The 25,933-nt window shown below is 52.5% G+C and overlaps 12 protein-coding genes across 12 annotated transcripts; 5 read left to right on the top strand and 7 right to left on the bottom strand.

Annotated features, from left to right (window-relative positions):
* Positions 1-193: 193 nt before the first annotated feature.
* On the bottom strand, positions 194-1,341 carry CTAM01_11500 (endopolygalacturonase; the record flags this gene model as incomplete). Its single annotated transcript, XM_060527511.1, has 2 exons — positions 194-806; positions 866-1,341. The coding sequence occupies 2 exons, from the start codon at positions 1,339-1,341 to the stop codon at positions 194-196; spliced, it is 1,089 nt and encodes a 362-aa protein (XP_060377810.1).
* Positions 1,342-3,208: 1,867 nt separating this feature from the next.
* Positions 3,209-4,147, bottom strand: CTAM01_11499 (short chain dehydrogenase; the record flags this gene model as incomplete). Its single annotated transcript, XM_060527510.1, has 1 exon — positions 3,209-4,147. The coding sequence occupies one exon, from the start codon at positions 4,145-4,147 to the stop codon at positions 3,209-3,211; it is 939 nt and encodes a 312-aa protein (XP_060377809.1).
* Positions 4,148-4,855: 708 nt separating this feature from the next.
* Positions 4,856-6,714, bottom strand: CTAM01_11498 (beta-xylosidase; the record flags this gene model as incomplete). The annotated part of the gene is made up of 2 exons (XM_060527509.1): positions 4,856-5,001; positions 5,058-6,714. The coding sequence occupies 2 exons, from the start codon at positions 6,712-6,714 to the stop codon at positions 4,856-4,858; spliced, it is 1,803 nt and encodes a 600-aa protein (XP_060377808.1).
* Positions 6,715-7,316: 602 nt separating this feature from the next.
* CTAM01_11497 (acetyltransferase) lies at positions 7,317-8,073 on the bottom strand (the record flags this gene model as incomplete). Its single annotated transcript, XM_060527508.1, has 2 exons — positions 7,317-7,491; positions 7,541-8,073. The coding sequence occupies 2 exons, from the start codon at positions 8,071-8,073 to the stop codon at positions 7,317-7,319; spliced, it is 708 nt and encodes a 235-aa protein (XP_060377807.1).
* Positions 8,074-9,798: 1,725 nt separating this feature from the next.
* Positions 9,799-10,552, top strand: CTAM01_11496 (uncharacterized protein; the record flags this gene model as incomplete). Its single annotated transcript, XM_060527507.1, has 4 exons — positions 9,799-10,012; positions 10,091-10,155; positions 10,212-10,354; positions 10,423-10,552. 4 exons carry the CDS (start codon positions 9,799-9,801, stop codon positions 10,550-10,552), a joined length of 552 nt encoding a protein of 183 aa, XP_060377806.1.
* A 261-nt stretch (positions 10,553-10,813) lies between these two features.
* CTAM01_11495 (uncharacterized protein) lies at positions 10,814-11,120 on the bottom strand (the record flags this gene model as incomplete). Its single annotated transcript, XM_060527506.1, has 2 exons — positions 10,814-10,988; positions 11,083-11,120. The coding sequence occupies 2 exons, from the start codon at positions 11,118-11,120 to the stop codon at positions 10,814-10,816; spliced, it is 213 nt and encodes a 70-aa protein (XP_060377805.1).
* Positions 11,121-11,952: 832 nt separating this feature from the next.
* CTAM01_11494 (uncharacterized protein) lies at positions 11,953-13,396 on the top strand (the record flags this gene model as incomplete). Its single annotated transcript, XM_060527505.1, has 7 exons — positions 11,953-11,971; positions 12,040-12,225; positions 12,390-12,425; positions 12,569-12,816; positions 12,922-13,037; positions 13,086-13,149; positions 13,265-13,396. The coding sequence occupies 7 exons, from the start codon at positions 11,953-11,955 to the stop codon at positions 13,394-13,396; spliced, it is 801 nt and encodes a 266-aa protein (XP_060377804.1).
* Positions 13,397-14,590: 1,194 nt separating this feature from the next.
* Positions 14,591-16,960, top strand: CTAM01_11493 (glycosyl hydrolase family 20; the record flags this gene model as incomplete). The annotated part of the gene is made up of 4 exons (XM_060527504.1): positions 14,591-15,112; positions 15,227-15,720; positions 15,777-16,029; positions 16,091-16,960. 4 exons carry the CDS (start codon positions 14,591-14,593, stop codon positions 16,958-16,960), a joined length of 2,139 nt encoding a protein of 712 aa, XP_060377803.1.
* Positions 16,961-17,304: 344 nt separating this feature from the next.
* Positions 17,305-17,427, bottom strand: CTAM01_11492 (uncharacterized protein; the record flags this gene model as incomplete). The annotated part of the gene is made up of 1 exon (XM_060527503.1): positions 17,305-17,427. One exon carries the CDS (start codon positions 17,425-17,427, stop codon positions 17,305-17,307), a length of 123 nt encoding a protein of 40 aa, XP_060377802.1.
* Positions 17,428-17,694: 267 nt separating this feature from the next.
* On the bottom strand, positions 17,695-17,835 carry CTAM01_11491 (uncharacterized protein; the record flags this gene model as incomplete). The annotated part of the gene is made up of 1 exon (XM_060527502.1): positions 17,695-17,835. One exon carries the CDS (start codon positions 17,833-17,835, stop codon positions 17,695-17,697), a length of 141 nt encoding a protein of 46 aa, XP_060377801.1.
* A 2,284-nt stretch (positions 17,836-20,119) lies between these two features.
* Positions 20,120-20,446, top strand: CTAM01_11490 (uncharacterized protein; the record flags this gene model as incomplete). Its single annotated transcript, XM_060527501.1, has 1 exon — positions 20,120-20,446. One exon carries the CDS (start codon positions 20,120-20,122, stop codon positions 20,444-20,446), a length of 327 nt encoding a protein of 108 aa, XP_060377800.1.
* A 180-nt stretch (positions 20,447-20,626) lies between these two features.
* CTAM01_11489 (hsp90-like protein) lies at positions 20,627-24,710 on the top strand (the record flags this gene model as incomplete). Its single annotated transcript, XM_060527500.1, has 6 exons — positions 20,627-20,670; positions 20,763-22,572; positions 22,627-23,753; positions 23,802-24,237; positions 24,292-24,406; positions 24,460-24,710. The coding sequence occupies 6 exons, from the start codon at positions 20,627-20,629 to the stop codon at positions 24,708-24,710; spliced, it is 3,783 nt and encodes a 1,260-aa protein (XP_060377799.1).
* Between the last annotated feature and the right edge of the window lie 1,223 nt (positions 24,711-25,933).

Below are 25,933 nucleotides of genomic sequence, written 5' to 3'. Positions count from 1 at the left end.
AGATTGAAAATTAATTGAACTGTATTCCGCGAAGGGTATCTAAGAATTGAACGATGACCAGCCGAACGGGGTCCCAAATAGGATACCTCCACCCAAGTCGCAAGGCCATCACTTACGACCATGATCCTGATCTTTGTAGTCATAACAACTTCAACTCAGGAGCACCGCTCCTAAGCTTCCCATCATCAAGCATTTAGCACTTGGCACCGGAGCCGGAAGGGATGCCAGAGCACTCAGAAGAGGACTTGCCACCGGTAACGGAGACGCCAGACCACTTCCAGTTGGAGCAGGCACCCTTGGCGCAAAGGATGTACACGTTGGTGCCCTTGGCGGCGACGGTACCCTTAACGTTCTTGACGGTGACGTCGGTGATGGGAATACCAGCGGTGGGCTTGCCGGTAGGGCTGCCGTTCTCGTAATCCTGCTGGATGACAATGCCCTTCTTGTTGATGTTCTTGAGGGTGATGTTCTCGAAGGTGATACCGTTGACCTTGCCAGTCTTGTTGGCAATGGTCTTGATGCGGATACCGTTGTCGGCCTTCTCGATGGTGGAGTCACGGATGATGACGTTCTGGACGGTGTTGTCGCTACGTCCACCAACGGAACCGATGGACAGGCCGTGGGAGCCGTAGCAGTATCCGTTCTCGAAAGTGATACCGGTGCCAGAGTTGATAGCCAGGCAGTCGTCCTGGTTGTAGACCTTGGCGCCGGAGATGGTCACGTCAGAAGACGTACCGACATCGAAGGCATCGGTGTTGTGGCCACCCTTGGAGTCACCATCCTTGTTGTCGAAAAGGATGTTGGAGCTAGAGAATAGTCGGGTCAGTATCACTGTCCAAAAACCCAACATTGAGTTGTAACTTACACCTTGAGGCCAGAAACGCCGCTGATGGAGAATCCGTGGGCCGGGGTGTTCTTGACGTTCAGGCCAGAGATGGAACCGTCGTTGATCTTGACCTTGAAGAACTTGGGCTTCTTCTTGCCACCGTTGCCTCCCTTGCCGTCCCACCAGCGCTCACCCTGGCAGGAGATGGAGTTGCCGGAAGCACCGACAACGCTGACCTTCTTACCGCCGATGGCGATGAGGGGACCCTCCCACTCCTTGTAGCCGAAGGTGGTGGTGCCCTTGAAGGTGACCTTGGTTCCGTCCTTGAGGCCGGTGAGGTCGAGGGTCTCGCCGGCGGGGACCTTGATGCCGTTGAGGACGATGTCGGTGCAGGAAGTCTTCTTGGACATGGCCGTCTTGGCGTCGGTGAAGGTGCACGAGGCACGGGTATCGAGCTCGGCGGGGGCGGCGGCAGCCAGGGCGCTGAGGCCCGCGACAACGGAGAGGAACTTCATCGTTTCTTGATTTGTTTTGGTATGTGATCAACACGTGAGATACTTCGAGTATGTACAGAAAATGTCGAATGAGAGACTAGAGTTGGAAAAAAAAGAATGTGGTTGAAAAGAGTGTGAGTGAAGAAGCACGATGGGTATCAAGAACGGAAGCAAAAGAGGTGGGCAGAAAAGATGATACTTATATCAAATTGTCGAACATGCAAGACTCTAGGACTCCTCCTCCCCTTTCATTCGATGCTACTTGTTGGAAGCTCGTTGGATTTCCGCAACTGGGTATGGTGCGGCTCCCACGCCGGATAGTCGGCATCACCGTTGTCTATCTCCCCGGTCTCTGGAAGGAGCTAAGAGGAGCCCATGATTTCAAAACCACCTTTAATCTGACCCTGCAGCGCCGGAGTGTTGCCCCGAAGGACCGAAAAGAGGAGGCGACTCTCCACACTGGCTTAAATTATCTAAGCTTCAAATGCTGCAAGCCCGCCGCACGAAGCTAGCACGTGGGGAGCAGAATATTAGAAGAGGTGCTCGCCCACTATCCGATGACCCAGGTCTGACGATGGGATCATACCCGGTCGTTGTGGACTTGGGACGAACAGGGCTGACGGGAACCTACGCCCCAAGCCGGTGTCAGCCGCCCTACCAGCGGAATACCGAGACATAATCATAGATCACCTTCCAAGACTTCCAGACCACCTGGCCGAGTCGATTCAACCACTTCTGACGCGTGGCGGCAATGAAGAAACTGCCTCTTCAGGTAGGATTTCCAATCTCAATGGCATCTTGGCTTCATCTTGGCATAGGCTTGATTTGCCGATCGATCCGATCATGGAACTCTTGGGATCCAGGAAGACCCAGAAAATCACGGTATTTTACCCACCAGTTGCTGCGGCTGACCCAGTGTTTCCCTGTGTGCCTGTGTAAAAGTTGTTTGAAAGGAGAAGTTCCCACAGAAAAGAAATGCCAAGAACGGAGGTGAGGTAAGGATTCTGCAGGAATGTGACAAGGCGTTGTGCATCTTCCAACTTGCTCCAGAATGGCATGTTTCTGCTCTGCCAACGACACTGGTGGTTGCAGGAACAATTCCTGTTGAAAGTGTACTCCTGCCTCTCATAACATGAGGCTCATCCCGCGGTCGTCTCGTTAAGAATTTGATGACGAACGAGCATCGGAGAGCCCGGGCTTTACCTAAAGTGGTGCGATTAACCTTAAAGCCCTGATTGCAATCCAAGCATCCGACGACCGACAAGCCGCTTGCCTTGTGGGGACAGAGCCTCTCCTTTCGGCGGATACGGACTTGCGCGTATACTTTCCCTGTCAGCCGACGGGAAGCTGTAAGGGGCGAGCAGGCCTCCTATTCTCGGCTCCGAATTAGGCTCACTTGAAGACGGGCAAGTTATCAGTGACAGGTTTAGACGAATGAACTTGGGTGAACTTCGGGCTTGATCCGACGGTGGACATTTCCGTCATCTACTTCGACCAGGGGGCCCCTTGGGGCTCTTTTCAATCGGGTTCCGAACTTTGCGACTCACCTGCTTTTAGCGTCGGATTCTGCTGATTCATAGTGGGCTAATGGATTGGATCTAACCGACTCGAGTAGTTTTTGCCAACTCACGGTGCAATTTCGAACGGCAGCAAAAACCGACTTGGTAGTGGTTCATGCAGCATCATTCAAACTTAGACACTTTAGCCACCGGATTCTGGCCATGGAGATTCAACATACATGAAACTGCCGGTCCTTGGAACACTTTATTTCTGTCTCCGCATTACGCTAGAAGGAAAAAGAAAATACGAAGTCTTTTTTGGTAAATGGTGGTGGATTTGGTCTTTTGTGAGCTGTCTCTTTTCTGCTCGGCCAGTTGCGGATATCCCCCTACAAATGACTCCGGAGTTCGTCTTCGGTCCATTTCCATAACTCCTCCCTTTTGTCCTTGTCCTTGCTCAATCTCGTACCTTTACCGGTGACACCAACTGGGAAGTAGAAGGTGCCGCTCTTGACTTCTGGACTGAAGGATGCCCAGAGCTGGTTGAGCGCGCCCTTCTGGGGACTGACGGCTACGATCTTAGTGCCGAGATACACAATCGTGCCTAAGACGAAGTTGGATTTGCTGATGATGGATTGTGCCAGATTTGTGTCGACGATACCCGGGTGCACGCTGACAATTTTGAGCTCCGGATGCCGCTCGGCGAGGGCGGCGGCGTAGTGTATGTTCGCCACCTTTGAAATGCCGTAACGAAAGCGGCTGGGGGTTTCGGGCATCTGGGTCTTGAGCTTGTCGAACTGGTAAATATCTTTGGGCGCCCAGCCTTCCGCGCCCGAGGAGAGGAACACGACCCTCACGTCGGGATTCTCGGTCGCCGTCTTCTTCAAGGTAGGTATCAGGAGTTGCGTGAAAAGTGCATGACCCATGTGGTTTGTACCAAATTGGATCTCGTAACCCTCCTTTGTGAGGCCCTCCGGCGTCGCCATGATTCCAGCATTATTGACGAGAAGGTCCAGCCGAGAAGAAGACTCATTGAACTGTTTAGCGGCGGCTTTGATGCTTTCAAATGAGGACAATTCAAGCGGCAGGTGAGAAATTGGCGCGATGCTGGAGCCTTCTTTTCTCAGTGCTTCGATTGCGGCCTCGCCCTTTTCCTTTGAGCGTCCTGCGAGATAGATATGCCTAGGGTTGTGCTTTGCAATCTGTCGGATCGTCTCCAGTCCGAGGCCGGCATTTCCACCGGTGACGAGAACGACCTTTCCTGTCAAGTCTGGGATATCAGAGTCCGGCTTGAAGTTGTAGCCGCCCATCAAAAACGCTGTCGCCATCTTCAAGTCTGTGTACTTTAATGCCTACGTCGTTTGATGTTTGAATCTGTCTATTGTTGATCGTGATTGCACAAGCGACGAAAAGCCTCGCGGCGCGCAAGAGCGTAGCTTGTTATATACTATGGTTTAGAGTTTCACGTTTCAAACTTGGCGTCCGACCGTCCCGAGCTCGACACTGGCACCGACGATATTGGTCGCAAGGTGGTATTGATGGTTTCAGGGTTCAGGGTCCCCCGCTTTGACCGATAGTTCCAGAAGTCTTCAATGCTTGGGCGATCATAGTCCGATAGGTCTTATAGACGCCATCCATGGACCTACCGAGGTGTGGCGGCATTTGAATGTGTTCTTCAGAGTCCTTGTCTTAAGCAGGATTATTCAACTGCCAGGCAATTTACGAGCGCAGCAAGCTGGGCTCAGGGCCGTCGGTGGAATCTTGACTCCGAAGCCTGGCAGCTGACACGATGTTACCTCAAGCTAGCAGACGATTGGAGCCTACAACCGATGATGGAATTGCTCCAATTCACATGTTGCGACTTGATGATGGGTTGCTTCGGAGAAATGGGTCTTAGGGGGGCTCCGGCTCCCACACAGACAGCTTGCGGGGCAGCTCTTGGCAAGACCCATGGTTAAGGAGAATTTTGAACATCGTCTCATAAAGTAGGATGACAGTGGTATTGCAAATGGTGGAAAGGCCTCGGCCATACCACCCTAAGCACTAGAGTTGTCAGCATCGTCGACATCCTTCTGGCTTCTGAGCTGTCGGATTCCCCTGTACCGCCAGTTGGAGATGTATGTCTCAAACGCCTGCTCTCCATGCTTCCCATTAGATGTTGCGTACACGCCAACCACGGAACCTAGAATCATAATTGTCAATATGGGTTCCAATTGTCCTCATGGTGGGTGAGCCTACCAGAGTAGTAAGGAACCAACTCGGTCCCCTTGCAATATCCGAAGACTCTCAGATCGGAGTCTTCCCTGAGACCCGCAAGGCCGGCAGAAAATGCGAAATGAGTGCTGTTAACAGCCTCAATCTGGAGCGAAATCTTCTGCCCAGCCCAACCACCAGGAAGTGGGTAAATCCCATTAGGCGGATGTTCGACCGCCCTATACGGTGTTTCCGAGATACCACGATACCGAAGATGCGGTCGAAGATCCTCACTTCCCTCTGGCTTCAACATGACAATACCAAGATCAAAGTGTTGTGCTTGATCTTGGACAATTGAGACGCCGACCTCCATCTCTTCCTTCGTCAATGACGTTGCCCAGTCGACATCAACACGGAACTTGAAGAGCGAATGAGCCATCCGCCGTCCGACAAAAGTCTGACCACGACCCAAGGCAAAGTCAGCGTCGAAAGCCGTGAGATTGAGTACCGAAGACTTCAGCGCCAGTGTATTCCAGTGACCTGGTGGCGAGACCGCGTAGTTTCTAGCCTTTGGCAGGCGCCAATGGATAAAATGAATAGGCAGACTGCTTCCCGGCGGAAAGGTGATAACATCGTCTGCGTCGCTGAGTTGACCTTCTCCCTCATCTGGGATAGCTTTTGCGGGTAGCGGCCAGCCAGAGACATTGCCAGTGACCGGCGTAAACACTGGGAACTCATCCCTCTCCCAGGTGACGGGCGTAAGTACCGTCTCTCTGCCCATCGGCAGGTTGCCGAAGTATGCTCCGGGATCCTGCCCATAGGTGCCGCCAGCCCGAACTGCGAGGGCGACAGACCACCAATTTCCATCGGCATCCTGGAACAAATCTGCGTGCCCAACAGCTTGGAAGTAAGAGGTAGTATCGTTTGCAGAAGTCAACAGTGGGTTTGCCGGTGCTGGATCGTAAGGTCCCTCTAGGCTCTTGGATCGAGCCATTGTGACCATGTGATTTTCACGGGTGCCACCTTCAGCAAGGAGTAGATAGTACCACCCATCACGCTTCCAGATGTGAGGTGCCTCGGGAGATCGCCCGCCAGTACCATTCCAGGGCATGATGATGTCTCCGATCTCTCCGGTCTCCAGATCGAGCGGCGCGTGCATTATACCTGGGTAGTACGCGGCTGTGTGCGCACCCGAGACGTACGTCTTGCCGTCATCGTCCCAAAACGGTGACGGGTCGAATCCGGGGAAGCTGAAGTGAACGGGATCCGACCAAGAATCTGAGCTGTATGGGTCGGTTGATGTGAGGATAAAGTTGTCCCAACGACTGTCATTCGTTCTCGGGAGTTGCTGATTTACAAGAGTACATAAAAGGTAGAAGATGCCCTCATGGAATCGCAATGTGGGTGCGTAGATGCCGCTCGTTGCCTTTGGCAGAAAAGCTAGACCTGGCAGCTGGTCTGCTCGACTGAATGCGTTGGAAACATGCTTCCAGTGCACCAGGTCTCGACTTGCGTGGATGGGTAGGCCAGGGAAAACCAGGAAACTGGACGTGACACAGAAGAAGGTATTGTTCAAATCTGGAACAAAGATGCAGCTGGGGTCAGGGTTGAAGCCGCTAATGATGGGGTTTTGAAAGGTTGAGTTCTCAGCTCGGACAACTCCGAAGAGGGCTATTGCTAAAGCTAGGAGTCCGGACTTCATGATGAAAAAGCTAGCAAACTACCAGGCTCTTTGGCAAGTAATTATGAGCTGGTCATCATGTTATTATGGCTTTCAGGGGCCCGTAACTCAGGTAACCCCGCAGCGCTCATGGAAAACCTGCATCGTTCTGGAGTCGATTTCCACACCACGGAAGAAATCCTAGCAGCGGTCGAAAGTCGTTCACAAGATCGCGGGCAACGGTGCGGCGCTTTTCCGAGAGACCGGCGCCGTGGAAACCCCTACACGTAGAATTGTGGCTTTAGCCTAAAATCCCGAAGCACCGATCTTGTCATGTTGAGCTCCAAGTCAACTGCGGGGGAGATGCAGGATCACCAAGGCCAAGACCGGGGGAGTTGGAGCCATGACGCATTTCCGTCATCACCTTCGCTCTCAGTGGAAGCGAGCTATTTGCTTGGTTCGAGATAGCACTTGCATATCCGATGCAGTTTTCAATCAGCATGGGTTGCGCCGGAAGCATTACCAACGTTATCATTTGTCTGCGTCTAATAACCTGTTCACCCTTTCTATGCTACCTTGCGCTTGACGGCTCCTCTCTTACCTCCTAACTAGAACTTCCGAAAGCCAAGCTGCAAAGCTCCTCTTTATGTCTTCACTGCTTCTCGGCACTGCTTCAGACCTTTGCGCTGTTTACCATTCTCGTCAAAGTTTCCTTCGCTCAACCACGTTTCCAGGCCGGCTTCGACTACTGGCCACTCATCATCTGTGATGCTGAACCAAGCTGTATCTCTACGTCTTCCCTTGGCGACCATGTGCTTTCTGCCGGTTGTCAGTCCTTGACCGAGAATAGTTTTCATTAAACTCTCACCTGAAAATGCCTTCATAAGTATATCCTAACCGCGCAGCAGCTGCGAGACTCGGCTTGTTCAAATGATTGGCCTTCCATTCGAGTCTGTAGTTGCCCAGGCCCTCGAAAGCATTCTTCATGAGAAGGTACTGGGCCTCAGTGGCGGCACGCGTCTGCTTCAGATGCTCACTGAAAATTATGCATCCAATCTCGATACGTCTATGAGCCGGAACAATGGAGAGATATGCCATTACACCCACTGGCTCGGATGATAGATCCGATGCTGGGCCGGATAATACAGTGAAGTACAACGGGTCTTTGGAGACGCTCCACTCCTCGAAAGCTGCCTCACATTCTTCGATCTCGAGAAAAGGCTCATTGAAAAGGTATGTCCAGCGCCAAGCGTTTTCTTCTCGGCCGAGGTGCTTGAAGATAGCCTGCGCATGCGATGGTTGCAACGGGACCACGGAGGTGTATCGGCCGTGGAGCGGGGTATGGGACGGAGCCGTTGCCGGGTCGGCGGAGGCTACGAGAGGTCCAACGGGAGGGTCCATGGTTCTGGTAGGTCTTGGTAATGAAGGCCTAATTTGCCAAGTTTTTGTCAATGTTTGCAACGTTTCCGATGTTCAGATCAAGATTCAAATATACATATGTGCTCTGAACGATGACTCAGGGAGTCACGGATGGAGATCCTTCAAAGCACGACAACTTCGGCGCGAAGTGGGGCGACCGGCCCGGTCACAGGGAAGACACGCCAAATACGCCGGATACGCGCAACTTCAATGCAGGATTACTGATCTCGGTGATACTAGGACCAGTGCACTGACGAAAGTCGACTGTCAAACGGTACTTTGCCCTCAATTTGGCAACTACAGAGTTGTGAGGCGCCACAAGATTGTTGCGGGCTTTGAATAGGTAGTTGAAAAAGTGCAATTCGACGACTTGACTGGCATGAGTTCATCAAGTTGACAGTTCAATAGGAGCAGACACAGCTCGACGAATGATCAATGGAACTACGGCAATACCTCGAAGTGTCTTTATGGATGTTGTCTGCTTGACTGCGTGTTTTGGAGTGCCCAATTGTTAGAAACCCCAGGTGTCATGTCAGCTTCCGCCGTGGTCTTCGCTCGATTTGTGGACTTTCATTCCTCCACCCTCCTCGTTCATATGGAGAGTGACTGCTAAGCATACAAGAGGTCGAAACCAGTTCAGATTAAAAGTTGATGGAACACCCAGAAACATCACATACGCCAGTAACGCTCTAGGACCCAAGGGACTAAGTCATTCGTCGCAGCAACAGGCGATATTGCCAAGTACTGCCACTCTTCATGCGCCAAATACATCTATGCAACACCACTAAGCTCCCGCACATGCTGACTAGAGTTCTTGATATGCTTATTTGATATCACAAGTGGGTTCCAATTGATGGCGAGAAGCAAGGTTGAAGAGTCTTGGCCGGGTGGCTTTCACTTTCTGTTCTTCCTTGCTTAGGGGCAAGGGGGCCCTGTTTCCTCCACCTAAACCGATCAGACGAATTGAATCTCAGATAATATGACGAGTGCAAGACTAGAAAGACCTGACCCAACGTAATTGGTTCCATTGAAGGAACCAAGGCTCGATCAGGCTACTGAATTGCGTTGTTATGGCGGGTGCCAGAGTTCGGAACAGAAAGAATCACGGGCAAATTGTTTGAAGCTCAATTCTCGTATTCGGTCAGCGTCACAACGGATGCTACCATTCTTGAAGCTCGCAGGATACTATCAAAACGTCGGTCGGCCGCCTGCTAGCTCAGACTAAGAGGTAAGCGAAGGGACTTTGGTTCAATGGTTCTTGGCGTCAACTTCTAAACTACTTCATGGATCACTTTCCGTGGCCGATCGGCCACCTAAGTAGTGAAAATTTGACGCATAGTAAAGACGGCCGATCAAAAAGTCAGGTCAGTCTGACGACCTCGTTTACGCAAGGTCATGGCACAGTGAATCGTGCAGAGGCGTAAGCTTCCCATACCGAGCTCCAATACCAGAGGAGGCACGGCCTATCCAGCGATGATACATTGAGTTATCGTGCCAATGCCAATGCCAACTCCATGTAGCAATCGAGAAGACCATGGCGAGAGACACGAGTATTCAGTATGGCAGGTTTTTCGTGTTGCCACATGTTTTGATTCCATACTGGAGCTAACGACTATATAAACCCTAGGCACCTACTGCCTGAAGTTGATCATAAACTACCCTTCACACACAGATCTCTAAACACAGCTTCCAGACAATCCTTTCACAATGGTCCAAATCGCCCTTTCTCCAGTCACTTTGCTCTTCCTGGTGGCTCTCGCAGCTGCTTCTCCTGCTCCTCTTGTAAACTCTCGGGATGCAGTTGCTGTGGGTGACTGGTCCTGGGAACATTGGGTTGAGACAATCATTGCCGACCCTGAAAGCGCTTTATCCGTCGACGAAGCCCTTGAAGCTGCGGCCAAATCCGCAGCGGCTCACGAAGGTAAATCTTTTATCCCCATTAATTGTCTCTACCTGAATGTCAATGTTGGGTGTATGCATGCTAACATTATATTTGTAGATGGCTCACTTGATAAGAGACAGGAGCAGTTTCTCGTATGCAACGATGGCAAGCCTTCCGCTTGGGTATGCGAAGCTCGGTGACCTTCATTGAATAGGAAGTCAAGACTAACACTCCATAGGCACCTGATGCTGTGACGTGTATTAACTACCTTGCCGGTCTCAACGCAAATTGCGGGACTAGAACAGCGACGGCGATGTGTACCGCTGGTAATGCGCAAATTGTTGGAAGTGGCAGTGGAGCTGGAGAAGTGAGCACCAACTGGTATGTTGAATTCAGTTTCTTAGTTCAAAAGATCCGTATAGATGGGACTAACTCTCTTCGCCATCCAGTAACAACGTTGCCCGCACTGCTGGACGCATCATGGATCGCTGCTGGAGATCCGACAACACCGTTCAGGGAGGCATGCCGGCTTACGAACAAGGCGCCATGTGGGTTTACGTCTCAGCTCCTCTGATTTGATTCAGACATCGATGCGATGGCCACGGGAGTGCTTTCAATGGCATATGAATGTGGCAAAATCTTGGAATTCGGCTGCCCCCAATGGCTTTTCCCTCCTGGGTTTGATAGACATAATCTCACAACCTACTACGCCAGCACCTACTGTGCTCGTACAAGATATTCAATACAAAGCTAGTGTGAAGCATGTTCCCTTTTATGTCGTCTGAGTGAACTTACTTCACAGGTCCTTTGGGTCATGAGATGATGGACGTAACCCGTTGCTTAATACGCGGCCCTCCACTCCATCTTCTGTTCCACCACGCCAGTTTTGCCAGAGACGTAATCCAGATACCCGTTGTAGTAAGCCAAGGGCGCGAAATCCTCCTTGAAACTTGCCTCATAGATCTCGCCAACAACATCAGTCATGGATCCATCAGACTTGCACTTCAGTAAACATCTTCATCGCGAGTCAAGTCAGCCAACTAAATCAAGATGGCCTACTGAGGGAATGACTGAGTAAAAAGGTCCGAAACTCAAGAGATTTCACTCACGCTTGCCACCTTCCCTTTCCCTTCAGGATATCTCTCATGTGATATGTGTTCCTTTCGCAGATCGCCATGCATAGAATTGATTTGGTCCAAGGGTATGTTCCTTGGGGGTTGAGACCCGCCCAGGGGAATGCTCCAGGCTTTGATCTGGCGCGGATGCTACTTGAAAAGGTTTGGCGTGTCCTGTCATCCATCAGTACCTCTTCTGTGTTATCTCGTATATTCAGAAAGGTGACCCACCTGAAGGCTCTCCTTGGCTTGTTCCCATCCACTTTGTTGCCGACATGCGGCCTTACGGTGGAGTTTTTAGCAACAAAAGTTTCGACTCGTTCCTTGCGCAGTTTTTGGGTCTCAGGAGAAAACGACTTTCGAGTGTCAGTAACGAGAACAGGGTTTCCAAACTTTTCAGTAAGTAGAGTCCGGTTGATTGGCATCGCGAATCTGTAGAAACTCAATTTGGAGCCCGGGTAGGACGTAAGGGTTCGTGATTCGGCTATGGCAGGTGCTGCCTCTACAAGGCCAATCGCTACGACGAGTAAAAGGAGTCCTGCTAGTTGAGAGAATATGGAATTCATCTTGAGACGTCTGGCGGTGGTGGTGCTAGGAGAGCTAGAGATGCATCACACAAGTACGTAAGCTTTCATATGAGTTTCGAGATGGGCTGACTCTGTTTCTCAGACTAATCAAAGATGCCTACGCAGGGTCCTCATGCAGACTTATATCGTCGAGGAACAAGCTAATGCAGCTGGAGTGCACACTCCGCATCCGGAGTTTCCACTTCAGCCTCCAAACTTGAAAGAGCATACGTAGGTAGGAGGCAAGGGCCCGATCGTGCGAGTGGGAGAGTCAAGGGAGAAACACCTGAAAGAACACATGCGCCCTCATCTCCCATGTACGGCGCTCGGTGCCAAAGCCGTGTTATGCGGAGCAAAATCGCAGGGAAGCCTTTGTAGCACATAGGCGTACCTGGATACTCGGCGTCATCCGAGGATCTCGTCGCCGAGGTCCTAAGAAATGTACAAAAAGTCCCGACTCAGGAGGCGGAGAAGTGCCCCTGGGGTGGCCCCGACATCGTCGACTCGCCCAATCGAGGCAATGCTGAAGGAAGCCATATGAGGACTAAGCCGTTGTCAGGTGCTGTACTGTGTAAGTATGTCACACAACCTATTCCCTTGCTACCTATGGGTAAAGAGACTCATCCGCCCAGCGTTGATTGCTGTTGTACCATTCTGAGTTTGGGGCTCACCCAAGTTCCCTTGTAACTTGACACTAAAGCATCTGTGGCACCACGAAATGCTGACGTCTTTAAGCGGCAACTGCCTCTAACCCTTTATACCTCACCTTGGGTAAGTCAAGTTCAATTCATCACTGAAATAAAGAAGTTGCATGGCCTGCATTGCACGCAAATACTAAAGAGCGAACATCTTGCTCTCTCTTAGTACTTGATTCTCTTCCCCTTTCCCAAATCCCTAATTATTCACTTATCCAGTCGTTCCTTCGTTGCCCGTCATGAAAACCATCCAGTCTCTACTTATAGCGACCATCTTCGCTTTTGATCCAACAGTACTTGCCGAATGTAACAAGAACGGCATGACAGGCGAATACGACGTTAACAACAACACCCCAGTCGACTTGAGAATCGTGTGCGCTCAGCTATCGGGCAGCTATGTAAAGAATGAATTCCGCCGAATCTGCATCATGGATACGAAGGGTAGAAAGTGGGATTTTGAGCTTTCGGTAAGACAGAGATCAAGTCGTGTTTCGTTCCTTCTGCATCTTCATCTCGTATGAATGATGGAAGGAATTCTTCCTGACTCTATTTTATCGCTGACGTAGCGCTAGTATATCGGGAATGGTGACCAACGCGACATCGATATAGAAGAATGCTATAGCGGCATGAAGGCAGAGGCCGGCTGCGAGCGCGGCGGCCGGAGGAAGTATTGGAATTGGGAATACTCGTGAGTTTTCCCAAACGGGCTCGCATCTTTGCTAGAAAGATCCAATAGATTTCTGACCATGAAGACTTTCCAGGGCGGATCCAAACGTCGGGCAATGTGTGAATATGCACCCGTACGACTTTGCAAGACCATTCGACGACCAGTAGGGAAGGGGCGATGGCCGGGTGTAAGGCTATCTAGGGACCCCCAAGTCCAATCCTGTCACCAGCCAGGAGGCGCCCGTCTAGGTCGACGGGTCAGGTCAAACTGGCTGGGTGGTGGAGTGGTCTACGGTCAACAATCAAATTACGCCCAAAGCCTACTCGACGACAGGCTACGAGTTCGAGTTCGATTCCCAGTATGAGCACCAAGAGATGTAGCCCCCAATTCGGCACCGGGGGGGTGAACTCTTTTTGTTTTTATATAGTCAACGATCCCAGGCCTCACCGCTCGACACGTGACCTTATATATGGGTGTCCCATAATACTCATCACGAATACCAACCGGTTCACGGGAAGCTGGCTTCGACTTTATTCCCATTCTCGATAGATAATCAACTTTCATTATGTATTTTGATGCCCTATGTGTGACTGCACGACACGTACATGTCACTGACGAGACGTGTTACATGCCTACTCTCTTTCAAAACATGAACACAGCACATTCTTGAGTTTGGAACAAGATGTAAATAGCACAATCGAAATGTGAGCTAGCTGTCTCTGCTGAGTCGGATAACCTCATCTCTAATCATCATGTACAACCCTTTTATCAATTGCACGCGTGCAACGGTCCAGTAAACTGAAATACACAATTCATAGACCACGCAACGTCGTCCACAGTCATAAACCCCGGCCCGGCCCCTGTCCGACTTCCACGCCGCCGTCCAACGGAGCACCGGAACAACGACTCCGCAGTAGCAGTCTGCCTCTCCCGGACCCCACTCATTAAGCGCGGGGAGAGAGATTAGAACATTTAATCAGGGGGGGGGGGATGAACTGCAAAAAAGGGAGAGATAATTGATTGCAACGTTGCCATCACACCAACAGATCACAGTTGTTGTGAGCTTGAGCACACTACCAGAGTCGTTCCAATTGTTGGATTGACGGAACTGCAAGCAGTATCTGGCTAGCCTCGTAACTTCCGAGCGTGTGGCCCCAGGAACCGAGTTCCACCCACGTTGCGATGTTGGTTTCTATCACTATGGCTTTCGTATCCCCAAATTGTTTGCAATGTTTCCATCACCTGAGGGGTAAGAACCCAATAACGCAGATCCGGCTACTACCTTCTACAATCGCACAGCTCTCATCACAAAGTTATGTCACCATGGTTCGCGCCGGGTGTCGCGCAAGCTGGGTTCCCCTCACCAAACATCCCATCCGGCTCCGAGCCCCCGCGCGCCGAGGTCACGTCCCGTCGCGTCGTACCCACGATGCTCTGATGATAAGATTGAAATGTCCATTGAAGCCAAGACCTCGTCCTGCCGTACTTATAGAAGGTCAAATCCTGCAATTGGGGAGGGGAAATCGCAACACAACCCCAAGATCGTGACCGAAAGCCATTGATCGACCCTCACGATGCGGTTCCTCGCCACCGCCCTCGTTTCTCTCGCAGCCACAGCGGGAGCAGACTTTCTCCCAGGCCTTCCAACAGCACCCTACACTCCAACAGGCGGCACCATCGCCGCCTCTTCTCTCTCCAAGATCATAGTCTCCTCAGCCTACGCAGACTCCGTCGACGACAAAGGCCAAACACTCATCCCGCCAACTCTGCATGCCTTTGCTACAACCTTCGGAGAGGACCTCGCCTCGTCGCTCAGACTCGATATTCCGATCGAGCTAGGCGATGCCCCGGAGCAAGGAGCCATTTTCCTGACGCTAGCCGACGATGCAAGCCTCTACAAAGATGCTGCTGGGCGCGAGACTTCTGAGGGATACTCTCTCAATGTCACGATCGACGGTGTGCTTATCACAGGTGCCAGCCCGCTGGGCGTGTGGTGGGGTACTCGGACAATCCTACAGCAGCTCATCCTCGGAGACGGGGAGCTGAAGTTGGGGTACGGGACAGATAGCCCCGGATGGGGAACCCGGGGAATGATGGTGAGAGAATCCTTCCGCCCGAGCCGGAGCGCGTATTGCGGGAAACGTGACCGACCCTCGGCCGGATGCCGAAGCGAAGAGAACCGCAAGCTGACTGCCTATGCACTATGTTAGCTCGATATCGCCAGACACTACTACCCAGCCGAATTCCTCATCGAAATGTGCGCTTACATGTCCTTCTTCAAACAAAACACTTTCCAGCTGCACCTCTCAGACAATCTGTACAACAATGTCGCCATCTACTCACGCGAGCGTATGCTTTCACTCTATGCCGCCTTTCGGTTGAATTCCGACGATCCAGCCCTCGAGGGCCTCAATAGGCGCGCAAATGAGAGCTACACGCGGGACGTCTTTGACGACATTCAAGCGAAGTGCGCAGCGCGCGGTGTGACGATTCTGCCGGAGATCGAGGCTCCCGGGCACGCTCTCGTGATTTCGCAGTGGAAGCCCGAGCTGGGATTGTTGAGCGACTTGAGCTTGCTGAATATCTCAAACCCGGAGACGATACCGATGGTGAAGAAGATCTGGGAGATTTTCCTGCCATGGTTCCATACCAAGACGGTCTCGATCGGTGCCGATGAGTATGTCGATCCGACGCTGAGTGAAGAGTAAGTCACGTCGCCCCCGGAAAGTGGCAGTTTCCAAGCATGTGCTCATCATTCAGCGCCCTGGTTGCCGAGTACACGCGATTTGTGGACGAGATGAACGACTACATCACAAGCACATCCGGTAAGAAGGTCAGAATCTGGGGAACTTTTGCGCCGTCAGTCGGCGGAACCGTCAACAAGTCCGTTTCGATTCAGCACTGGGCCAACTTTGAGGCGAACCCGCTCTACGACTTTGTCAACAACGGGTACGAGGTACTCAACTCGGGCGACTACATCTACACGGTTGGAAAGTGGAGCGAGTGGTATGGTGTAAGTAATCGAACGGAGCGGGTTTGTGTTGATGTGGTGACCGGACTGACCTGGCGAACAGCATGAACTCAGCTTAGAATTCATCTTTAATGGCTCGCCCGATGGATCACCATTTTCGCCAAATATATTTGATCGCACGAATGCATCTAACAATGCCGCAAGGGACAGTGCATCGCTCCTGGGCCATATTGCGCCGCAATGGAACGATTTTGGCCCGAATGCAACGACGGTGACGGAGGGATACTACCAATGGAGGGATGGCCTGCCTGCTCTCGCGGACAAGCAGTGGGGAGGCGAAGCTGCTGAGGCTGATTACCAAGGCCTTTTCTCTGCGTTGCAGCCTCTCGCGCCGGGGCAGAACCTTGATCGAAGAATCGCATCCACCGGATCGACGATCGTTGAATACGACTTCAAGCAGGGACGAGGTAGCAACGGCACAGCTGTTGAAGATTTGTCGGGCAACAACTACCATGCAACCTCGACGTGCGCGATGGGCGATGAAGGTGCCATTCTGGCGTCTGCGTGTAGCATCACGACTCCGCTGACGCAAAAGGGGAGGAATTACACTCTTTCTTTCTCGATCAAGCCCACGTCCGACGCCAAGGGAGCCATCTTCAGCGGTGGAGACAGCGGATTATGGTTTGGCAATGGGACTGTGGACGCCGTCATGCTCTTTTCAGGGGAGAGCACTTACGCGCTCAATTACACGTTCCCCGTGGGGTCGTGGACAAACGCGAGCCTCATTGGCAGGGGGAGGCAGACGTTCTTGGACGTTGGGGACGGCGAGCCCAAGGAGTTTTTGACAATAATGGGCTGGAACGGAGCCCGGTTTGTCTGGCAGCCCATTGCGGTAGAGGCGCCGTTGGCAACAGTCGGAGGCAGTGGATTTGAGGGAGTCATCAGCGGGATGAAGCTGGTTGATCATGCCTAGAATAGCCTTATTGTCGGAGAGGCTTATGCTGACATTTTCTTTAAGCCTCACCAGCTTCGGACTCTTAACCTGCTTTGGATGCTATGGTCCTTGGAGATGGAAATTCGATGTCATGCGGAACGGGGACGACTGAGTCGTACGTCGTGACGTGAATATTGCCCACGCTTGCTGTCCACAATCTGTATCCGAGCAAAGCTGAGACTCTGCACTCCGTGGTCGCAGGGCCCAGGGCGTGCTAGCAAATGTGGATGTGAAACTTGGCACCGTCGTCCGTACCATGTGCCAAAACATATTTAGCTAGTTTTAGCGTACGTTATGTCGGTCCGGATGGCGTGTAAACGGCGTCAAGGCAGCGATCCTGCGGGCATTTGACAGATTGTGCCAGAAGGTTCTTTTTTTGCAACGGTTTTTTGATTGTTTTGGCGTGCAGATCTCTGTCGTTGTTTGACCCCCGGCCAAAACACCATAGCGTCAGCGATCTAATATGGTCGATGTCACATTCGAGGCTCGATGTAGTGGCATGGCCGACCCGGGTGACCGATCGGGGTCCTTCGGGGTCTTGCGTCGTGCGTGACTGCCAGGGGCCAGAGGGTAGGACTGAGAGGTTTTGGGCGTTGAAAGCCCCGGCAACGGCAACGGGATGCTCGCCGCAGGGATGACCGACGGGCCAGGGGCTGAATCAGGGTCCAGGACGGGGTTTCCAGTTGCTGGTCGATGGAAAGCTGCCCAACCGTTTAACAGAGCTGCAGATGCAGGGCGTACGGTTTCGATCGATTCTTTCTCAATAACGAGGGCTTTTCGAAATCTCCAAGGACTGGACAATGCCCACTTCCCCCTGGTGCCTTGCACACTTGGCTCGCTGGCGATGCTGACATTGCTCTTTGTGGGACAGCCTGAAGCGGGCGATGGTTTAGTGGCTAGGACACAGGATGACGATGGTTTCGGCTGATGTACGATGGGATTTCATCGTCTCATTGTCTGCTGAATTGCGGAATGTGCATGATTTGGGGCGACGGAAAGGGAACGGATGAGTGCGGAGGTCGTCTGGAGCAAGTGGTTCAGGTTGACTCAGATCATATGGTCTCGTATTGATGGGAGGCTGTTGCTGCTGTGGGATAGGAGACGAAGCCAAGATCGATTACGTGTTGGACCGTTGGTCTCGACTCTGACATCAAGGACTGATGGGCCATGGGAGAAGGTCGTCGAACATGTGAGGCCATGATTTGTCGGTGATAAAATGAAGGGCGTGTCAGAGCTGCGATTGGAACTTGGAAGATGCATAGGAGGTCCGGAGACACTGGAGTGCTGGAGTACGTACCGAGTGTCCTTCAATGTGCTTGCTTGACTGTGTGTGCACCGTTCACGTGCACGGTACGGGATTACAGCATATAAGCGGGACCAAGCGGGGCAGCTGCCGGTTGGAAACTTGGAATGGGAAAGCAGCAAGTTGAGAAGGAGCAGGGCGATTGACTCGGAGCCCCGCTCTTTCCCTTGTTTGGGTTCGAGTCCCTTGCAAACCATCTTCATGCCCCACTCTTCCGCCTCTTACTTTCCCCGGTCTCCGAGTACGTACCGAGCCACGGGCTTCAGGGCGGATCCGCACTTCGCACTGTACGTATTTGTCTGTCGTCCGCATCCAGGCGCACAATTTTGCTGTATCTTCACAGTGTCTTCTTCTTTCTGCCCATTCCTTCAGAGAGTCCACCATCATTTTTGCCATGCAGATCTCGTTGCATGCTGTGCAGCAAAACGCCTATTGTTGGCTCTTCACCGCTCACCTGGTGGCCCTCTCGAAATCTCCCACGGCTATGGTTCATCGGTCTGCCCTCTCCGATTTTTGTCGATGATCGAGCTGCCCATTCCATTTGCTCCCCCCCGTGGACCTTGGACAGGGGCAAGAGGTGGAATTGGCTTGAGTCTCGACTCTGAAAGTGGCCTGTACTTGTGGGGACCAGGATCAGCCCAAGTTCTCAAGGATCCCGGAGCCAGTCCCGTCATCGACTCTCCTCGCTGTGGTTGGCCTTCCCCCGCCTCGGTTTGCTGCGCACATGGAAGCAAGTGGGCGACGTTCAAGGTCCACGAGACTGCGAGAGTGATAGCGATATGGATGACTAGAGGGAGGAAGTCGAGTCGATCAAGAGAAGAAAGAGGGCAGTATTGAGCGGTGACCGAGGGGAGCGTCCTGGCACCAACAGCCAAGGCAACGTCCATCCATTCTCCGTTGGTCAATGACAGTCAAGACTCAGACATCAGTTCATCGGCCCGTCGTCAGTGTTGCATGGCACACGACACTGGAAATCCCGAATCCAACCAGTCAGCCAGTAGTCTACGCATACTCCAATCTTGCCCTGGCAGACCAGACGATTACACTTTGCCCATCATCGTTCCAGGCGCCCTCAGATCCCTCTGATCCCTCTGCTCAACTCTGTCTCTTCCGACTAGATTTTCCATAGTCTTTCAGAAAAGGACAAAGGATCAAGGGTCGGTCTGGCCGCCGCCACCATCCCAAAACCATCTGCGCCGTCCCACCATCTCGCCTCGTTAGCCTCCGATCTCTCTTCAGGCGTCAACGTGCAAAACACTTTTCTCAACCTAACCACCACCACCACCATTAGAGTCTTGTACGGATGGTCTTAGAGCTTAGGGTAACGGACGGATGGGACACACACACACAAATACTGTCCAGAACACACGCGGAAATACACCACCGCCCTTGGATTTCCCTTCCACGTGCGGCGTGCCATCGCGCTAAGGCCGTCCAGACCCCTAAAACATGCAACCGAACAGCAGTCTATGTAGATGGATTGCGATACGCATACCGGTTGGGCATGCATCTGAACTTGCCCTCTAACTACCTTAGCACCTTAGCTGATGCTGCGGAATCCGGCTCAAATGTCGCCAAATTATTGCCCCTCTGCTGCAGAGAGACAAACTACACACTTTCCTCGCCGGCCGCTAAAGTCTAGCGCATCTCAGAATCTCCGAGGGTCCCCCATCAACGCAAAACGGAGCCAAACGAGGGACGCCCCTCCATTCCACATTCCACCGCCAAAACTGCCCACCAACACTCACACACACACGCACCGTGGCAGGCTCTAGGTCTCCAGTTGCCCTTGTGGGAGCCAGTGGGAGGACCTCTGGGAGAACGCCTCGAGGAGGATGCAGAAGCCTGGAACCCCGGTTCCCGTGGGTTGCAATGGCCAATCTCCAAACCGCCCAAAGAACCGGTTTCCCATCCAGGGCAAGGATATGCGCCGCCTTGGCCTGGCCCTGGGGCCCTGCCTGCACTACCGTCACCTTCAAGTCTTCTCGCTACTGCGCCGCGGTCCCCCCAACCCTCTCGAACAATGCTCATCCCGGCTTCCGGGATCCCTGCTCCACCTCAGCGGGGAGGGGCGGCATTTCAGTCATGCCCGCCGCCTCACCTTTGAAAGCAAGCATGCTTCTTCTCCTTGCTTTGAGGACTTGGATCTGAACTTGATCTGACCTTGCCAACCTTGCCTTACCTCGACCTGAGTTGTTGACGACGACGGACTACGGCTACGTTGTTGACAACGGCAAACAACATTTCCCATCGTTTGTCGTTGCCGTACACTGCATCAAAACACCTTGTATCATGGGCAGGGCCAGCTTCATCATCCCACTCTCCAACAACTTGCATGAAGTATGAACAAGATATCAGAAGGTGCCCGTGAATGGGAGACATTCAAGTGCGCATACCTTCCATCTTCTCGAGCTTTAGCTAGAGGCTCGGGGCACGATGCTTTTGGCTATTCAACAACTGACAGACTCGACTCTCTAGATATGATTCTTTCCACATTCCCAACGCTGTGTTCAACAGTCCCGACCGACCGATCCCCTTCTCATCCATCTCGTCGTCTCCGGATACAGGCCTCACTTCCTTTGCGCAGCTAGGTGCCTTGCGACTAAACGCATCGCGTGCCTTGATCTCGCTATTCGATCGTCAGCATCAATACATCGTCGCCGAGGCTACTCAGTCAATGCCCCTGGCGCCGAATACTAAGTACACGAGGCAAAACCATCTTTGGCTCTGCGGGACAGCTATCCCTCGCGACTTTGGAATTTGCGAGCATGTTTTGATAGGAGCGACTCACGCGGCTTCCAGCAGCCTACACCCGACAGCGCACACCACTGACGAGGATGAACTTCCCGTGTCTGTAGTCCCGGATCTTGCTACTGACCGACGATTCTGTAATCGACCTTACATCGACGCAGCGCCGTACAACCGCTTTTATGCGGGCGTTCCCATCCGGTCTCCCAAAGGTATCAACATTGGCGTGTACTGCATCTTTTCCGACAAGCCCAGGAATGGTCTCGACACCGAGGAGTTACAGTTCATGCGCGAGATTTCTCGGACAGTAATGGAATATCTCGACGCTAGAAGAGTAAATGAAAGCTACCGCCGAAGCGAGCGCATGGTGCAAGGATTGGGAAACTTCATCGAAGGTAGAGACGACCCAGTGCCGACTACAAGAACTACGCCTCGAGCATCTTTGAACGGATTTGAGCTTCCTAGGCTGGCGGTATCACTGCCCGATGCGGATCCGCCGTCACCTAGATCTTCCGAATCCCCTGAGCCCGTCCGCCCGGGCATCAACCCTATCAGAGCAGACTCAAGTGATTCATCTGCCAAAGTCGAATCGAGCGACTCCGTCGAGACGACGGCCACGACTGCGACGGTCGCCACCACTACCTCAAGCACGGCGCCGCCCGACCCGCACTTGACAGAGACCATCAAGATCTTTTCCAGGGCCGCAAATGTGATCAGGAAATCCCTCGAAGTGGACGGCGCCTTATTCCTGGATGCGAGCATCGGCTCTTTTGGGGGCCTTGTGACCGGTCCACGGAGGGCTAGTGAAGTAGCAGACCACACATTTTCTAGCAGCGAGGATAGTCTGTCCGAGAAGTCCGAAGACGTCAACGACAAATGGTGTAAGAGCTTTGGAAGGTCGTCGACGATGGACGACATTGTCAATGGCGTCAGTGCACCACAGCTCAGCCGTTTGACTTTGCGCGAAAAGTTCCTCAGGAAATTGCTCCGTCGATACCCCAACGGCAAGGTTTTCAGCTTCGATGAGATGGGCCAATGGTTGTCCGCCGACTACGAAAGCGATGATGCCGATATCACCCCTACGGAAGAACACGATCTCCCGGTTACGCGCCCTGAGCAAAAAGCAGCACATTCGTACTTTACGAGGCGGAACGAGGCCAAGACCATCATCGACATCTTCCCGGGTGCGAGAAGTGTAGCTGTAGTACCACTATGGGATCCTTCAAAAGAACGATGCTTTGCCGGAGGCTTTGTGTGGAGCAAGAGCGCGGCTCGGATATTGACACCTGCGGCGGACCTGCCTTTCTTGCGAGCATTCGGTATGGTCACCATGTCTGAGGTCATTAGGCTGGATGCAGTTCTGGCAGAGAAGGCAAAGACAGACATTTTGGGCTCCCTCAGCCACGAGCTTCGGTCGCCGCTCCATGGTGTAGTCGCCGCTGCAGAACTTCTTCACGATACCCAGTTGGATGCTTTCCAGGTCGACGTAATCCACACCATTGAGATTTCGGGCAAAACTCTCCTCGACACAATTGACCATGTAGGTTTACAATGACGCTTCCTAAGCCTCACTTGACGTGCTAACTCGACACAGTTGCTTGACTATAGCAAAGTCAACACGTACCTCCGAGCTTCAAAGTCCCAGCGGAAGAATAATGGCCCAGGTCGTGGGCTGCGACAAGAAGCATCGGCATCGATCGAATCTGGTATGATGAGCTTGGTTTCTGACGTTCACCTCGACTTGCTCGTAGAGGAGGTCATTGAGAGTGTATTCATCGGCTACAGCTTTCATCACATGGTTGCCAACTCTCTGGCACGTCATGGTGCGTCTTCAGGCCCTCCAACACCGGCCCAAGAGAAGCTGGATGCCATTGCGACATCCGATGGGCTGGGCCACAGGCGGAAACCCTCAGACGCGCCGGCTGCCGCTATGAAGGATGTCAAGATTCTTGTCGACATCGACCCGAACTGCGCGTGGGTAGTCCACACAAATCCGGGCGCCATTCGTCGGATAGTCATGAATCTGTTCGGAAACGCCCTCAAGTACACATCTAAGGGATTCATCAAAGTCCACCTTAGGCAAGAGGAGGTCGTACATAAGACATCCCGGTCGGCATCGATGGTGGTGCTCACCGTCACCGACTCAGGCAAAGGGATTACCGAAGAGTTCTTGCACAACAAGCTCTTTACTCCGTTCTCCCAAGAAGACGCACTCGCACCGGGCACTGGTTTGGGCCTCAGCCTTGTCAGACAGATTGTGGCAGGCCTCGGTGGCACAATCAGTGTGGAGAGTCAGGTCGGCCATGGAACGAGCATCACGGTATCGATGCCACTGGTGCTGTCTCGCAAAGCGAGCAGTAGGGGGCGCAAGTTTTCGGCCGACCTGAATGCCCTGGCCGGAACGCGACTCTCGGTGTGTGGGTTCAGCAGAGGACTTGAAGATTCGGAAGAGCTTCGCGCCGGGGGGCTAGATCTTCCTGTGGAAAGCTTGCCATTCAAGTGGATGGATCTTAAGCTCAACGAGGACAGCCGAACTGCATCCAAGACGGATTTGATGGTTTGCAGTGAGGAGGCTTTTAGACGTCTCGGTCTGTCTGAGACTGGGGGTGTTGATACCCCGCTCGTCGTAGTCTGTGGCAATGCCGAATCTGCCCAGAAGCTGGCGACTTCCTACAGACGCTCCCTTCGACACGACGCTGTCATGGAGTTCATCGCCCAGCCGTAAGTTATCTGGTCCTTTCCAAGAACCGCAAGCTGACCGTGATTCAGAACTGGCCCCAGAAAGGTTGCAAAGGCTTTGGCTTGTGCACTTGATCGCTGGAAGCAAAGACAGCCCACGAAGACGATACCCGTCAGCCCACTGTCGGATGCCTTCCCAGGGCCTGCTCCATCACCACGGGCACTCAAGTCGGACGCTCTGTCGACGAGACCGCGAGCGCAATCCGAATCAGTCAAAATGGTACGGGTGGCCTCGCCAGCTACCGAGATCGTATCTCAGTCACCGGGAGACAGCTGGATTGCCAACACCAGTGATTCCAACTTTACTCTGACGCTCCCCTTCCGCCCAGCTGCGTCAGCAGCGGCGCCGGCTACCTCGACAGCTTCAGCTAGGGGCAACATGAACTCAAGCGTCAGCCCGTCTCCTGGAACCGTTAAGTCACCGCTAGAGTTTCTTTTGGTGGACGATAATCCGATCAATCTCAAGGTTTGTCTACCTATTGGGGACGATGCTAGTACGTTCAAAGGCTTATGGTAGCAGATTCTATCGGCATATATGAAGAGGCTGCAAAAACGACACGCCACTGCTTCAAACGGCCTTGAGGCCCTGCAGACTTACACGTCTAATCCGCAGAGGTTTTGCTGTATTCTCATAGGTATGAGTCAATACGGAGGACGATAGGAAGTAATGGTCACTAATAATGCACAGATATAACGATGCCTGTAATGGACGGGCTTGAAGCTACAAGGCGCATCAGGAAGTTTGAACGGGCACACAACCTCCCACCCGTGACGGTTATTGCCATCACGAGTCTGGGATCGGCGGGCGCCCGACAGGAGGGCTTCGCAAGCGGAATGGATTTATTCTTGACACGACCAGTGACCATGACAGAACTGGTCAAAATATTGAAACAGAGGAAATTAGTGGACGAGGCGGCGGAAAAAGAGGTCCTATCTTAAAATGGGGAAAGGGACCTCAGGCGTTGTAGACGGGCGTGACTGGTGCATTGGGGCGGTCGTATCGCTGTTGCATGGGATTTCTTTTTCTTGTTGTTTGGTCAAGATTTGCAAGGCGTTTAGGAGGTACACGATTTGATGGATTGGTCCTGCATAGGACCTAGAAGCGCTCAAAAAGGGGGGATATCTCTTTCACGGCCACTGGTACGAATAAGTTTGACGAGGGTTACGGCGCCGTTTGGAGGTATTACAGTTGACGATTGGTACCAGGATAGGACAGGAATGCTTGGTACGCAGGTAGTCGAAATCAACCGCCGGCTCAGCGCGTCGGCATGAATATTCTGAACGTTGTGTGACCTTGGGAGTCATGAGCTCTTCAGTGTGTCTAGCGGCCCTGGGTGAACAATATCGCAGGATCGCATTCGTGCACAATGGCGTCCTATCGACATTGTTGGTATTTGACAACCACTAATAAAGTATCATTCTGAATGGAGAGATGATCAGATAGCGCCAAATTGCCCTTGGTCTGAGAAGCGCAGGATTGCGTCAAGATGTAAAATGTATTCTTCGAAGATTCCTTCTAGCCTGGTGTTTTTTTTTGGCATTTGCTAGGACCGTGTCAGTCATCGGGAGGTGCCGATGGCTGTTTTTTTCTGACAGCTTGCTGTCTAATTATGAAAATAATTACTCGAGCGAGCAGGAGAGATAAGAATAGGAACAGGGGGTTGAGCGTTGGTGATGTGAACGTGTGGGACCTCGGCTTTTGCCCGGCATGTTTGGAACTTTGGGATTAACCAGCTTGGATGTGATTTATTTCATTGCGATGTGTTTGAAAAGGGGGGTTAAATGGTCCAAGGCACTTCATTGTAGGGAGTGGTTAGGAATGGAATGAAGATATCGATTGTTGAATGGAGAGACACTCGGGAAAGGGCCCTCAATGCACGACAGAGCAATAGTACTCTCTTCAAAGGGGGTGAACAGTTTCAATCGGCGTTAAAGAATCGATTAACTCGAATCCGACACCAGAATCGGGCCGAACGAATTCAAGAGTGCTTTTCCCAATCTTCCCATTTGCCATGCTCGTCGCAGTTCGCACCCCATCAAATTCAATGGCAAGGGGAAGAGCGAGTCCACTGATAAGGCTTCACTCGCCCGGGACACGGGTTGACCCCTACGCGTCCACGTTGGGTCTCTTTCGTTATCTTTGGTGGGTGTGGTCAGGGGCG

The sequence above is a fragment of the Colletotrichum tamarilloi genome (genome assembly GCF_030869305.1).
Source record: "Colletotrichum tamarilloi strain Tom-12 chromosome Unknown Scaffold_63.1, whole genome shotgun sequence".
Taxonomy (NCBI): domain Eukaryota; kingdom Fungi; phylum Ascomycota; class Sordariomycetes; order Glomerellales; family Glomerellaceae; genus Colletotrichum; species Colletotrichum tamarilloi.
Note: the sequence above shows the minus strand (reverse complement) of the source record. Positions and strands in the feature narration are given on the sequence as shown.